General features: G+C 43.4%; 1 protein-coding gene across 1 annotated transcript in view; it reads right to left on the bottom strand.

The window, feature by feature from the left end:
• LOC124613005 (lachesin-like) overlaps positions 1-16,796 on the bottom strand; it is a 539,970-nt gene that overhangs the window by 19,804 nt on the left and 503,370 nt on the right. Inside the window, exon 8 of the mRNA XM_047141558.1 lies at positions 9,021-9,098. Coding sequence (XP_046997514.1) covers positions 9,021-9,098 — 78 coding nt within the window. The remainder of the gene's footprint in view (positions 1-9,020; positions 9,099-16,796) is intronic.

The raw sequence follows: 16,796 nt of genomic DNA, 5'->3' as shown, positions 1-16,796 counted from the left end.
CCAAGAGGGAATAATAAGAGTGGACGATCACGAACGAAGTGCTCGTATTAAGAAGGGTGTAAGACAAGTCTGCAGCCTTTCATCCCTACTCTTCAATCTGTACATCGAGGAAGCAATGATGGAAATAACAGAAATGTTCAGGAGTGGAATTAAAATACAAGGTGAAAGGATATCAATGATACGATTCGCTGATGACATTTCTATCCTGAGTGAAAGTGAAGAAGAATTAAATGATCTGCTGAACGGAATGAACAGTCTAATAAGTACACAGTATGGTTTGAGAGTAAATCGGAGAAAGACGAAGATAATGAGAAGTAGTAGAAATGAGAACAGCGAGAAACTTAACATCAGGATTGATGGTCACGAAGTCAATGAAGTTAAGGAATTCTGCTACCTAGGCAGTAAAATAACCAATGACGGACGGAGCAAGGAGGACATCAAAAGCAGACTCGCTATGGCAAAAAAGGCATTTCTGGCCAAGAGAAGTCTACTAATATCAAATACCGGCCTTAATTTGAGGAAGAAATTTCTGAGGATGTACGTCTGGAGTACAGCATTGTATGGTAGTTAAACATGGACTGTGGGAAACCGGAACAGAAGAGAATCGAAGCATTTGAGATGTGGTGCTATAGACGAATGTTGAAGATTAGGTGGACTGATAAAGTAAGGATTGAGGAGGTTCTACGCAGAATCGGAGAGGAAAGGAATATGTGGAAAACACTGATAAGGAGAAGGGACAGGATGATAAGGCATCAGTTAAGACATGAGGGAATGACTTCCATGGTACTAGAGGGAGCTGTAGAGGGCAAAAACTGTAGAGGAAGACAGAGATTGGAATACGTCAAGCAAATAATTGAGGACGTAGGTTGCAAGTGCTACTCTGAGATGAAGAGGTTAGCACAGGAAAGGAATTCGTGGCGGGCCGCATCAAACCAGTCAGTAGACTGATGACCAAAAAAAAAAGAGTAAACAACCGCTGTTGAAGTCATGCCATGAGAGCTATGAGCACTTGTTCGTCTTCTATACTGTGAAACAGATCTCTTTTACTCTTGTTTTCCTTTTCTAGTGAGGAGGTAGTATTAACGAATACAAGAAAAAGATTTCTAGTAAACACGGGCTCTAAAATGCATACATTAACAGCTGCCGGCCGCGGTGGTCTAGCGGTTCTAGGCGCTCAGTCCGGAACCGCGCGACTGCTACGGTCGCAGGTTCGAATCCTGACTCGGGCATGGATGTGTGTGGTGTCCTTAGGTTAGTTAGGTTCAAGTAGTTCTAAGTTCTATGGGACTGATGACCACAGATGTTAAGTCCCATAGTGCTCAGAGCCATTTGAACCATTAAGAGCTGTGAGCAGTTGTTCAGTAGAAGAAATGTGTTTCGCACTAGCAAAGATGAACTGCTCATATCTCTTAAGGTATGTATTTGAGACTGCATGTTTACTGGACACTTTTATCTTGGTTTTGGTGTGTGCTAGCTGTTCCCAAAATATGGAAAGGAAAGTGCTACAATAGAAGAGGTCTTTTATACAGTATCGAAGATGAACAAGTGCTCACAGCTCTGAAAGTATGCATTTTAGAGCCCATACTTACTGAACTTTCTTTCTCGTTTTGATGTAAGGAACATATCTCTTAACCTTGTCTGGGGGTGGGGGTTGGGTGGGGACGCCCTATGCATTTGTCCTTGACCTTCTAACTGGTCTGATGTGGCATATCACGAATTATTTTCCCATATTACCCTCTGCATATCAAATAAGCATTTGCAGCTAACGTCCTCCATTATTTGTTGGTTGTAATCTAGTCTCTGTCTTCTACTACAGCTTTTACCTTCTACGACTTCTTTACGTGCCGCGCAAGTTATTAGTTCCTAAAACACGTCCTTTCATGCTGTACGTTTCTCTTGTCACTGTTTTATACATATTCGCTTCCTCCCAGATTTTCCCAAATTCCTATATTATCAGCCCACATCATTTTCAGTATGTAAGGGGCAGTAAAAACAAAACGAGAGAGATGAAGAGAAGTGAGTATACTGTTTATTATTTCAAAAGTAATGGTCGTAGCTGTTAATACATTTATCCCATCGTGAGACAAGACGGTCAGTGTCTTCATAGAAAAATGTCTGCGATTGCTTACAGATCTATGACTCTACCCAGGCGTGCACCGCTACGTCCGGCACAAATCGATGGCCACTAATGTCTGCAGGGCTCAAAAATATGGAAATTGCGTGGAGAGAATCCGGGACTGTATGGAGGACGTGTAAGGGCCTCCCAGCAAAACGTTTGCACCGTACTCGAAACTACCATGGCAACATGCGGGCCGGTGAACAGCAGAGAGGCACCAAGCTACACATTTGAATAACTGAACTATCTCCTACTGAAGAACACGATGAAAGCATAGAACGTCAAAAAGGAATAATAAAGGTGTGGAAGAATTACTATGACGGGCAAAAAATGACGATTTTCTGAAGCCTTCTGGAAATGTTTATTAACTTCTCTGCATTACTACTTTTGCTAGAGCGTAGCATTAAAACTATTTTCCTCAAACTGGAAACGGCAAATGGAGTTTCGAACACTTCGGTAGCGCAAGGAGAATGGTTCATAAAGTCTCGAATGGTTTTCTTTTTTTTTTAGAATCTTATACGTGTTTTTTTTTTTTTTTTTTTTTGTTATCTTTCTGTTACAGTGTACTGAACATTTCGAAATTTTTCTTCATGCGCTTCCTGTTATTAAGGAATCGAAGTAGTGAGTGTCCAGTATTGCTGCAACTAGTGAAACATCTCTTCCGGTTTTGAAGTATTGTTTCAGAATTGTATTTCAGCAATCAGTGCAAGTGTGATACCTTTATCTGTCGAACTACATGAAAAATGAGACTAATTTGCTGTACATTTTGTTAGAGAAAATCTGTCTTCAACATCCCTTGTAGAGAATTACTATTTGTATAGCTACTATCTTCTCCCGAGTATTTGCTCAGCGAACCACTATCCAAATTTGCTTCTTCTATTATTGATATCGTCACCACTCCATTCTACAGACCAACCCTCCTCACTTCATTGTTTTTCGTGCTTTTTCCTTGACTATGCGCTCTTCTGATTTCAAAAATTATTCGTAACAATCAAGTAACATTCCGCATCAGGATACTGTTGTGCGTATTAAAGTGGTCTGTATATTTACGAACACCACTTTTACAGTTTGTAGTTTGCATTCTCCTCCTCATTCTGTATTTCTTTTGTCTTCTGTTGCGACCCTTTAAAGTATTCTCAGACAAAGTCAGTGTAATTTCCTTCAGTACTCTTCGGAATTTCCATCATCAAGTATTCTTTTTCATGCGTTTAGAGACTTCGTAGTCTCTTTCTGCGTGGACGATTCATTTTCGGTTCCCCAGTTACACGCAAAACGAATAAATTGACGTACTTGGAGAAGTAATATTCTGCTTTACCATTCCAGACTCTTCGTCCAAATGTTTTAACGCCGCGTGCTGTGATGGTACATTTTCTTTTATTATTATTCCTTTTTATCTTGATCGACAGTTTTCAAAACCCAGAATTAAGATAATTAGCTCATTGTCTATCATTTGACGCACTAGGAGTGTTTGTAATGCCAGCACATCAGAATACAAAACAAGTCTTCAGAGTAACGATACGTGTGAAATGACTTCCATTTGCTACAGTTCCCTTCTGTTCCTTCGGCCAAGCGACTCCTGTCGTAGCTCGACCTCATAATTATGGTGACAACTTCACCCAATAATAACAGAAATGAGTTTCAGTTTCACCTTTACGTGTACTGCAAAGATTTATCATTTCCCGTTGCACAACGAGAAGTTTAGTTTGAATACTAACAGCTATCAAATAAAATTTAATTTTCGAATAAAAGCTTTTATGGAGATGGAAAGACCATATACCTAAACACTGAAAAGAATAACCAAGAAAAGAGTATTAAAACGTGGAAAACACTAAGCGCTAAAGACTTATATAATAGCCAGTGACGTTTGAACTGGACACTACTAGAACACATGTCTTTAAAATGAGAGGGTAAGCACCTCAGTTCATGGAAGCTATAACTCCTCTTCATGACAAAAAATTTTAGTTTATACACATTCGAAAATTTACAGAAACGGTTCGCAAAGTTCGTGTCACTCTCTAATAAACATGTGGACGACTTTTCTGTTAGGTCTGTAAACCAAAAGATCGTCTGCAGAAGTGCTTGGACAAAAATAAATATCAACACATGAAAACCTCCAGGTGTTATTGGGAGGACGAACTTCTATAAACTAAATAACTACATGTAATTTAAAGGAAACCTTTCTGGTAGTTAATTCTTCGTGTAAAATGTAGAGCTTGTATAGTGCATCCATGGCGTGAGCTGATGCTAATGCCGCAATTAATGCAATCTCTTCCAAGTATTCTCTGTTGGGGACCCTTACGTTTCACTTCCCGTCCCTATTGGCATATTTGCGTGAGAATAATGAAGTTGTAAAATACTCCGTTCGGCTGTCGTGAGTAAGGAATAACTGATGATTAATTGCCGATTACTGAATACCATATTTTACACAAGTGTCGATCCCATTTAATTTCAGTCACCGATTTCTTCGTCGCTGGAGATAAAATATATACATATGTGATGTGTTGGGATATAGGTACAATTATTGTGATTGTTTTACCTTAATACTTACCCATTTCAGCGTGTTAGCTTTTCTCTGAGTCTAACAGTCTTCCCGAAAAAACATTAAATGATTTACTACTTGATGTATTCTACGCCACGAAATGGATTACGCCTGTCAGCATAGTCTGCCCATTTTCATCCACTTTTCCACACTTTAATACCTGACCTGCCGACCAGGGGGAAATAGACATTAATGATCTGTTTGTGACACGCCCACTTCGAGGTACTACTCAATGTAAACACATACTACCCATAATAGGTATAATTATTAGACTGCAAATGAAGTAAATACTGATGCAATGTTGATCAGTACACTGTCCTCAAGTATAAGTAGAAATATCTGCACTTATACCCCTAACATCGTATAGCTAACGTGAAACCAAACTCTTCTGACAAACCTCCAAAGATGGTAGTATGGAACAAAATCTGAAAAACTGCCAGTGTACATGAGTTCTAAAGCGCATACCTTAAGAGCTATGAGCACTTCTTCACTTCGCTACTCTGAAACAAGTGGCGCTCGTAGTTGTTAAGGTATGAATTACAACGCCCATGTGCATTAGACTTATTTCTAGTTTTGGTTGGTACCTCCTCTGGAAGTTTTTCGCTACAGTTCGGATTCACCCTGTTTACAGGTTGATTCAGATGCCTGTACCTGTGGGCCTTATGCAACCCACAACGTCTTCAAACATCACGTGTGAGATTTCCATGTTCTCTCGCCCGCTACGCACAATCTATTAGTCCTACAGAAAAAATGATCAGAGCCTTTTTGTAGGAAATGTAATTTAGTTACATCTTGTACTTCGATACGTTTTCGAGGCCACTTTTGTACGTTTTTCTTGAATAACTCGAAAACGTAGAGAAAACGTATCTCAGTGCAAAATTTAGACGTATTAAGTTTTTCTGTAGGAAAAATATTTTGCAAGTAGCGAGAAAGGGAGTAAGAAACTTGTGCTTGTGGTGTTTGGTGTTGCGGGTTCGTAATACCCTAGCCAATATACACATGGTGACTATTCCGGATACAAGACAGTGACAACATGACAGTCGCACAGCTTCTCCCATAACACGTTTTCTAAATTTGCGCAATAGGGTTTCTTGATAGCTGCGTCTTCTTTCTTCTAAGGATTCCATATAATTTCTCCAAACATTTCCCAAACAGCTTTTACCCTGTCGTATGGCTTACACCGACCTGTTACAGTCTCTAAACGCGATGTCTGTTGTCATATCATGTCAATAGATCCTATTAGCTTATTGTATGCAAATTCCTTTACAGATCCACTGCATTTTCGTGAACGCCTCCAAAAATCTACATCTGTAGCTAAATCTACATCTGCATCTATCTACATCTACATGTCGATGAGCGTGTGGTAAAATCGAACACATATCTTTCTGTACTAGCTCCGATTTTATGTGACCATCCTATTATATATTACTTGTTGCTATTAAAAAAGAAAAAAAGTCTATGAAGCAGGACCATGCCCATGTTACTGGCCTAGCTGCAGGTCGAGTGCAGTTTTCCTTCGCCATCGCACTACGAGGAGTTGGTAGGTCAACCTATCGCCCTGTACATTTTTCACCAACAGGAAAGATCACCGGTACTGATTTAACAAAAGGCTGAATGGGACTGAGGCCCTCCTAGAGGGACTGAAACCAGAACAAATCCACACCCTTATCTGAGACTAAGCCTATCTCTATGGCTTTAATCTAGTGCTGTATCTTTTCTCATTACCATGGAGGGTTCAGCGATTCGGCCTGGGACAGAGAAGGAGTTGAAATCAATCCGCTACAGATCTACAGTATCTGATTACAAGATTACTGACGAACATCTTGAGCATGTCACTTGTGGAGTTATATAGCAGTAATTTCATGGTAACCAGAGCGGCTAATCGTGGCAAAACCGAGCCAATGAAATAAATATAAACTCAGTAATAGAACGCATCTACTCTCTTTCCAGTAGCGTTGTTACTGCGCCGATGTACATTTTGAAGTCACAGCTTCATCGTCAGGACTGCCGTTGTCAAGTAAAGACTTTCATTACGATGTCTACCCGACAGAAACTCGAATCTGCGACTCAGGTCGACATTTTTGCGTATGACGTCATGACGAAGTAATTCCCACACGTTCTTCCTTGTTACAACAGTTTCCTACATGATGACTCCTCAGGGAAGTCATAACATGAGAACTGCCCTCTAATGATGAAGCTATGACTTCAAAGTGTACATTGTCGTAGTAAAAATGCTGTCGAAAAGAGAGTAGATGGGTACAGTAGAGGGGTTCTAATGTAGAGTTAGCGTTTATTTCATTGTGCAAATAATGCAACACTTTTTTTAAAGCAGGTTATTTTTATTCAGAATTGCAATATACCATATTATTCCCCACTATTTGGCTACAAAATCCTGTTTTTCAACAACGCCACGTTACTGTGAGGGCCTGCATACCTGCATCCTACTACTCTGCTGGTCGGTGTTGGACCCACGTCATGCTACATCAATAACCTCCCCATCATCCGCGTCCTGCTTCTCGCGGAATGCTTCCTTCATTGCGCCAGACAGATGGAAGTTGGAAGGTGCGAGATCTGGGCTGTACGATGGATGAGGAAGAACACTCCAATAAAGTTTTGTGAGTTCCTCTCGGGTGCGCAGACTTGTGTGAGGACTTGCGTTGTCATACAGGAGAAGTTGGCTCGTATTTTTGTAGCGACGAACACTCTGAAATCGTATCATCAGATTTGTGATGATAGCACAATACGCTTCAGTTGATCGTTGCACTATGAGAGAGGACATTAAACAGAATAACCTCTTCAGAGTCTCAGAAGGCCGTCTCCATGACTTTACTGACTGAGGGTGCGGCTCTGAACATTTTCTTCGGAGACGAGGTGGTGTGGCACGACTCCACAGATTGCCGTTGTGTTTCTGCTCTGAACTGATAACCGCATGTTACATCTCCTGTGACGATGTTCGACAAAATGTTGTCACGACCAGCCACATAATACGCAAGCAACTCTGCGCATATGGTCCTTCGTTGCTCTTTATGGACTTCTGTTTGGTGGCAAGGAGTCCAGCGGGCATGCCACAACTGGTGGAGAGTGTGTCAGCACTATCACCAGAGACATTCAGTTGTGCAGCGAGGTGTTTGCCTGTGATCCGTCGATCACCTCGAATGAGAGTTCAAAATGGTTCAAATGGCTCTGAGCACTGTGGGACTTAACTGCTGAGGTCATCTGTCCCCTAGAACTTATAACAACTTAAACCTAACTAGCCTAAGGACATCACACACATCCATTCCCGAGGCAGGATTCGAACCTGCGACCGTAGTGGTCGCGCGGTTCCAGACTGTAGCGCCTAGAGCCGCTCGGCCACACTGGCCGGCTCGAATGAGAGTGTCCGCACGTTCCAACACTGCAGGTGTCAATGCTGTGTGCGGTCGGCCGGCCGGCAGCAGATAGGACAGGTTTGCGCTACTTTGTTGTGATGAAGTCAGAAGCCTCGCCCAATGACTCATTGTGCTTTTTTTCACTGCCAGGTCACTGTAGACCTTCTGCAATGCTGTGGTTTCCCGCCAAAAGAAACTCAGTGACAGCTCTCTATTTGGAACGCACCTCCTTTGCAGACGTCATTTTGAAGGCTACGTGTAGCATTGCCGCCTATTGCAACTTAATGAAACTATAGGGGCTGAGGCGGAAGTATTCCACTATGTCCCACAACAAATTCAGCGTGTTTTCAACTCAAACTGGTCGGGAAAAAGTGTTGTAGAACGTATTGAACACCTCTCGTAGGTATTGTCTTAAATTGATCCACATTTACCGAGTGCTACCATTCATTACAATTGGTTCCAAAGCCTTTTCTGCACCAGGTCGAAACTTTTAACCTTCCACGATAATAAGAAAATAATTCAGTGTATTACGCACAGCATAACTTGGACCTTCTCCGGGGGCGAAGGAATCGGTATTAAGTCATATGACTAACGGCCCGTGCGGATATTTTCCATCGGTTGCCAACATTGCTCACTAAACAATACAACAAGCCGTAGCATTATAGTAGGTACTATGAATGCAATCTTAATTTCAGTGAGTTGCCTGCCCTGTGAGAAGAGAGCAGGTCCTGTTTTCCCTACGGTGCGTTTCAGCTCGTAGCATACAGTAAACTAGGCGGCGATCGCGTACTTATGTTACCAGCATCCACTGACGTAGTTATATTGTGCGGACAGTAGACAACTAGGAGAGGAAAACAGCGTCGATGAATAATCCCGCCACATGAAGTAGACAGTGAGTCATTATTGTACCCGGTGTCTATGAAAGCGTCAGCTAAGTACACAACGCTCCGGGCTACAGTAGTGGCCGGGGCAAGAGGGGATTCGGTAAGCAACTCACCCCTTCGCTCGGCTGCCCGCTGCTCACCAGCCCTGCGACCGTTGCCTGCACCCTCACTGTCTGGTGGTGGCTCCTGTCCTGAAACAGAAGAAGACAGCTCTCTGTACTTGCGTCCCATCTTACACAGGTTACACACAATCTAAACTTAGCAAGGGACGTGGGCACCAATAAAACATACCGTGATGAGGAACAGAATTATGGATTGTGGGAGGCAAGAATTGTCGTGTCACGTTGTAAGAGGTCCATAAGTAAGGAATTTATTGTTAACGCACTCGAGCAGATGTAACTTCGATGGATTGCTCACGCGCTGCCTGCGATATGTAAGCTACAATGGAATCGCTGACCAGAGAGCAGTGCCGGCAGCAGTAGTGGTAATAGCTCGCAGTCGGACGGTTGGGTGGTGGTGGTGGTTAGTGTTTAACGTCCCGTCGACAACGAGGTCATTAGAGACGGAGCGCAAGCTCGGGTTAGGGAAGGATTGGGAAGGAAATCGGCCGTGCCCTTTCAGAGGAACCATCCCGGCATTTGCCTGAAACGATTTAGGGAAATCACGGAAAACCTAAATCAAGATGGCCGGAGACGGGATTGAACCGTCGTCCTCCCGAATGCGAGTCCAGTGTGCTAACTCGGACGGTTGGGTCAGGTCGCTCTTAGAGAGCAGTAGTCGAGGCCGGTCGTGCAGGACGATGGAAGCAAAAATTATTATTATTTATAGCCACGCGCATACGTAATTTGTAACACCTGATTTTGTACTATTGTTACATCATTTCCTATGTAAATGTTTTTAAAAATCTTTTAATAATAATCTTTCTTATTAAGATAACTTTTGACAATCATTCATCTGAATTTCAAGATTTTACTAATTTCTCCTATCCATGGTCATCCCGATTATCGTAAGGAAAAATCAGTTGTTTTCTTTATTTTATACAATAACAAAATCTAGTGGGCAGCATTGCACTGGGCTGTGCCAAAAAAATTTCTTATAGGAGCGGATATATACGCGTTATCCGGCGACATAATTAAGGTAAGAATTTTCAGTTTATTCAGAATGACTTTTCAGGGCCATGACGCAGCATTGCTGACGTCCAAATTTACCAGCTTAGATTCACAGTCAGTTGATTATTGAAAGGTTACATACGAGCCACAATTTCATTGAGAGGTTAGTCACCATTTATTGGGAGGTTACGGAATTCAACTGTTGGGAGGTTACACTGGTCGCGAAGTGTAACCTCCCAACAGTTAAATTCCGTAACACTGCTCTCTGGTCTGCGATTCTATTGTAGCATACATATCGCAGGCAGCGCGTGAGCAGTCCATCGAAGTTACATCTGCTCGAGTGCGCTAACGATAAATTCCTCAGTCATGGACCTCTTACAACGTGGCTGAGGTGTGAGCAGATCCTATTGACATTATACATGACAGAGGAAGTGTGTTGAGACATCAGTGTATTTCTTGCACATCTACATACACACCGGAAGAAGAAATATCGCTTACGGTATTTCTGCAATACATCCCCAGGGTGATGCGCCCCTTTGTAGTACAAACACGGCATAAAGACTATTTATAAACTGACGACGAAGACGAAAGATTGTCTCAAATTGGAAAAATATGAAAGACACCCACATGCAAAGTCAGGAATATACAGAATACCACGGACATGTGGGAAAGTCTATTTTGGAATGTCTGGACGATGAATCAACGCCGATATTACCGAAAATAAGAGGCATCGCACGTTGGGACAGGTGGAGATATAGACCATGGCGGAGCGCGTGTTGTGTGACATCGACCTGATAACAAAATTCCCACGACCGCTTGTTAAGAGAAGCCATAGAAATCTGCAAACATGTCAACAGCTACAACAAGCAAAAAGAAAGCCTCAAGGTAACGGATCCTGAATTCCCGTGCTATAGTAAAGGACCGTTGTAGGTAGCAAGGGGAGAGCCACAGCAGTAATAGCTGCGGAGTTCGCCTGCTCAGCAGATTCGTAACGTGCTCGCCTCCCATGCAAGCGGGCCTGGGTTCGATTCCCGGCCGGATTACAGATTTCTCTCTACTCGTGGATTGGATGTTGTATTGTCCTCATCAACATTTCATCCTCATCACCAGCACACAAATCACCCAATGTGGCGTCGGCTGAAATAAGACTTGTACTCGGCGGCCGAACTTACCCGAATGGGGCGTCCCGGTCAACAATGCAATACGCTCATTTGCATTTCCAATCACTGCGGAAAACCTCTCTGACATTGGCGTGACAACTACATATAATCTATGGCCGCGAGCTCGACTCCAGTCCACTACTCGCAATGAAGATTGAAGCTTTGACAATACCAATCATTCGTATTGGCGAAACACACACACAAAAAAACTAAAACGTCGGCCAAAGAACGCGAGACCAAGTCAATAGGCAGTTTGTCAACAAGTGGAAGCAAAAGCCTTAACAATTTTGTTCTACGTACGTAATCCACATGCCATCGTATAGTGCATGTTACCACTGCTAGTCACTCTCTTTCTTGTTCCACATATAAATGGAGCGAAGGAGAAACGACTGTCTATAGTTCCTTATTTTGCCTTCTCGGTCCTTACGCGAGATGTATGTTGGTGGCCATAGAATCTTTTGCAGCTTTGTCGCAAATGCTTGTTTACCAAATTTTCTGAATAGTGTTACTAGAAAAGAATGTCTTTTCCCCACTGGGATTCCCATTTGAGTTCACTGGGCATTTCTGTAATACTCGCGTGTTCCTCAAAGCCACGGGTAACAAATATAGCCGTCCGCCACTGAATAGCTTCGATGTCTTCCTTTAATCCGACCTGGCGGGTACCCCAGTCAATCTACCAGTAATCAAGAACATGTCACACAAGTGTTCTGTACGTGGTCTCCTTCGTAGACGAACCACACTTTAATAGAAGTCTCCAACCACTCGCCTTCCTTACGTTCGGCCTCACCTGCTTTTTCCATTTCGCGACGCTTTGCGACGTTATGTCTTGATATTTAATGACGTATTTGTGGCAAACAACACATCAGTAATATTCTGTCACTGACATATCTGAGAAATTGTTATGTATGCTGGGACCTTCGCTAAGTCTACAGTGTAGTATCGTGTCAAGCATTTTGCGAAAAAGGAATATGCTTGTTGCCCTTCGTCGCGCTGGAGTTCGTTTGAGTCTCTGTACGTCAGTATTGGTTTGTGGGTAGAAGCTTTTGATTCTCAATGACGTTTACTCTATTCCAGCATAGAACATGCTCAAGAATTCTGCAGTAAACAGCCATTAATGATCATGGTCTGTAATCTGAGTTGTCTCTTTGACCCTTCTTGTATACGGAAGTCACCTGGGTTTTTTCTTCCAGACCCTTGGGACTTCCCGCTAGACAAGGGGTTTGCGATAAATGAAGCTAATTAAAGGTCGAGCACTGAAGAGTACACTCTGTAGAAAAGGTGTGGAAGTCCATCTGAACACGGTGACTCATTTGTTTTTAACTCTTTCAGATGCTCTTTAGTGCCAGAGACACCTACTCCTCTGTTCTCCATAACGGTCTTCGTGCGGTGCTCAAATACCAGATATCGTTGACCGACGAAAGAGAGTCTCCTCCTATTATGTCATACAAGTACTCGGATCTTCAAACGACCCCACGTGAATGAATTAAGGCAAAGGGAAGTATCTGCATTCGAAGAAAAGCGCGATCACCAGTATCATTTTCCAAGAACTACAATGAGTTGATCGTAGAGGTCGCCGTTGATTACTGCCAACAATCAATTCTCGATTACAAAAGGTGAACTATCATATCATTGAGGATTATCTGCCCGCTGTGGCATACAGAAGCCACATCTGCCTGTTTCTGCTCTTCGGACGTCACAGAACACCGGAATTAGATTGGGTACACTACAATTCGACATACCATGCGTCGAATATGGTCAATGGGCTCTAGGATTCGCTGCACACGTCAGTAAATCCCGATGGCATAATCGAAACCCACACGAGGCGATACCTCCATTTTTATAAGAAGGCGTGTTTCTGGCAGATGCTGAAAGTATTCTGCGTTTCTGGATACATACACGAGATTAAATAGGACCCCGATGTCACTACTATCTCTCACACTGAAACGGGAGCAGGATGTGTATGCGTTTGTGCACTTAACAGCATGCCGCTAATGATGTGTACCTCCATCAAACCATCACATCGCTCAAACACTCCCGAGTTCATGGTGTTGATGAATTTGAGAAACACTCAAGTTCGTGGTGTTTTATGGTTCCCCATATCACGTGACCTCAATTAGTACTGCCAGTTACGAAATTTATCAAGAAATGTTTACAATAAATTTATGGGCTGATATTGTAGACAGTTACCTAAATCGGAATTACACGCCTCCATCTCGATTCTCAGGTGACTGCTACACATTTTTCAGCTCAGAAATACTGTCGGGATTATTAAAGGAGATACGTTGACTACGTGGTGTCGTCACAATGGAGCACAAGCTGACATTAATCTGCCTTCTAGAAACCAAATCGAATATATGCTCGAGATCGCGTGACTTGTCGAGGTAGCCCCCTATACCATTATAATGACTTGGCTGCCTGGTTTACATTCCCTCAACCCGTTGTACTTTCCCCTGTAGTGTCAGTCAAGTACAGAGAAGTCAAAAGATTGTGACCGTTGCCCACTGCAGGATCGCATGCCATCTGGTAGAGTTAAGGGGAAATAACATAAGCGTAATAGAGACGAATAAATTCATTTTACCAACGGCACAGCCTACAAAAAGGGAAAGTCGCTGACATAAGCGACTTTGTCAAAGGAAAGATTATTATGGACCAACGAAGCTGGTCGACTGTTCACATCTTACTGTCATGAGCATCTGTGGAACATGGTTGAAGGACAGTGCAACTACAAGTGGGAAACTAAGTATTGGACGGCGATGCTCCGCCTCAGATTGCCTTGGTCGGACGTTCGCTTGGTCTGTAAAGCTGCGTTCTGTGGCAGATGTCACGACAGAGTACAACGGTGGCCCTGCCACAGGTGTTCCAGCGCGTATCGTCCAGCGCACAGTTTTGAAAATGTGACTCTGCACCAGATGACTCCAGTGAGTTTCTATGTTGAATCAACACCGTCGTCAATTACGACTGTAGTGGGCACGGGATCATCGAGTCTGGACGGTGGATGAATGGAAACGTGTTGCATGGTCGGACGAACGAAGTTTTTTGTTACATCAGATCAGTGGTCGTGTCCCGACTCGCCGTTATACAGGATGCTCGAAACATGCTCCACATCAGACGCAGGCCTGCTTAGGGGGCGGTATTGCGGTACGGGAGATACTCTCCTGGGCATCCATGGGAACTGTGCTCCTAACCGAGGCACTCTGACAGATGAGGACTACGTGAATATTATTTCAGACATCTTGCATCTCGCAATCTTGATGTCTTCTCCGACAAGGAGGCAGCTACCTGGAGTATAACTGTCTGTATTGCAACGACAGAAAAGTTTAACTTCTTCTTGAGGAGCATGATAATAAAACACATATTGATGGGCACAAGATTCGTCTGATCCGAAACCAGTGATACACATCTGGGGCCCTACTGACTGTCAGCTGCGCCCCCACAAGCCACAAACCCCTAATTTACAAGATCTGCGTGACCTGTTGGAAAACATCGACTTACGTGTACTTCCGGAAACATACTTAGGACTTGTCGAATCCATCCCACCCAGAAACGCTGCTGTATTTCATTTTAAATGTGAACCAACAGGCTATAACGCATATGGTCATGATGTTATCAGTATACATACATGCATGTAAAAGAAGTTACTGAACAAAACTGAATGGTTCTTAAAAAAACGTAAACTTAGTGGGCCTATGGGCAAGTTAAAAGTCATCCCATGCTTTTTTTTTCATTCATGTAGGAGACATCGTCTTGAGACAACGGATTAATCTTTCTGAAACTGCCCAGACTATATTACGACTGTATTGACATATATGAGTTTAGAATATTGAGGCTCACAACTCATGCTGGAAAATATGCGTGAAATGGGGTATGAGGTTAAAAATAACTATCGAATGATAGTAGCCCCTGTTTTAGTCGTTATTAATATACTCTATACAAAATAATGTGTAATTTCTCACAAAATTCAGGCATCAGATTTTGTGGTCAGGAGAAGCAGACAATTACTTATTTCCAAATCCTTGCTCAACGACACAATTGAACTGCGGGCGTGAACAGTGACACACTGGCAGCAGTGTTTCAGTTATGTGGGACAATGAATATGGAATTCAATGACCTTGTGGATGAGACACCGATCATTTTCGCATTTTGAAATCCATTGATCCATTTACCTTCACGTCACATATTCTGACAACTGTACCGTTGTACAATTGCATTGTTGATATCACTTAATGGGATGTAATATCAAATGACATGTTTTACAATAATATTCGATCGCCAGTAGGAAATCTTGATAATAATACATCAGGATAAACAGAGGTATCATTTCAACAATGTTGTTGTCGTTGTTGTGGTCTTCAGTCCAGAGACTGGTTTGATGCAGCTCTCCATGCTAATCTATCCCGTGCAAGCTTCTTCATCGCCCAGTACCCACTGCAACCTACATCCTTCTGAAACTGTTTAGTGTATCCATCTTTTGGCCTCCCTCTATGATTTTTACCCTCCACGCTGCCCTCCAATAACAAATTGGTCTCATAATATGCCCTACTAACCGATCCCTTCTTCTAGTCAAGTTGTGCCACAAATTTCTCTACTCTCCAATTCTGTTCAGTACCTCCTCATTAGTTATGTGATCTACCCACCTAATCTTCAGCATTCTTCTGTAGCACCACATTTCGAAATTTTCTATTCTCTTCTTGTCTAAACTATTTATCGTCCACGTTTCACTTCCATACATGGCTACACTCCATACAAATACACTCCTGGAAATTGAAATAAGAACACCGTGAATTCATTGTCCCAGGAAGGGGAAACTTTATTGACACATTCCTGGGGTCAGATACATCACATGATCACACTGACAGAACCACAGGCACATAGACACAGGCAACAGAGCATGCACAATGTCGGCACTAGTACAGTGTATATCCACCTTTCGCAGCAATGCAGGCTGCTATTCTCCCATGGAGACGATCGTAGAGATGCTGGATGTAGTCCTGTGGAACGGCTTGCCGTGCCATTTCCACCTGGCGCCTCAGTTGGACCAGCGTTCGTGCTGGACGTGCAGACCGCGTGAGACGACGCTTCATCCAGTCCCAAACATGCTCAATGGGGGACAGATCCGGAGATCTTGCTGGCCAGGGTAGTTGACTTACACCTTCTAGAGCACGTTGGGTGGCACGGGATACATGCGGACGTGCATTGTCCTGTTGGAACAGCAAGTTCCCTTGCCGGTCTAGGAATGGTAGAACGATGGGTTCGATGACGGTTTGGATGTACCGTGCACTATTCAGTGTCCCCTCGACGATCACCAGTGGTGTACGGCCAGTGTAGGAGATCGCTCCCCACACCATGATGCCGGGTGTTGGCCCTGTGTGCCTCGGTCGTATGCAGTCCTGATTGTGGCGCTCACCTGCACGGCGCCAAACACGCATACGACCACCATTGGCACTAAGGCAGAAGCGACTCTCATCGCTGAACACGACACGTCTCCATTCGTCCCTCCATTCACGCCTGTCGCGACACCACTGGAAGCGGGCTGCACGATGTTGGGGCGTGAGCGGAAGACGGCCTAACGGTGTGCGGGACCGTAGCCCAGCTTCATGGAGACGGTTGCGAATGGTCCTCG

This window comes from Schistocerca americana, chromosome 4 (assembly GCF_021461395.2).
Source record: "Schistocerca americana isolate TAMUIC-IGC-003095 chromosome 4, iqSchAmer2.1, whole genome shotgun sequence".
NCBI lineage: Eukaryota > Metazoa > Arthropoda > Insecta > Orthoptera > Acrididae > Schistocerca > Schistocerca americana.
The sequence above is the reverse complement of the archived record's forward strand: the minus strand, read 5'-3'. Positions and strand labels throughout refer to the sequence as shown.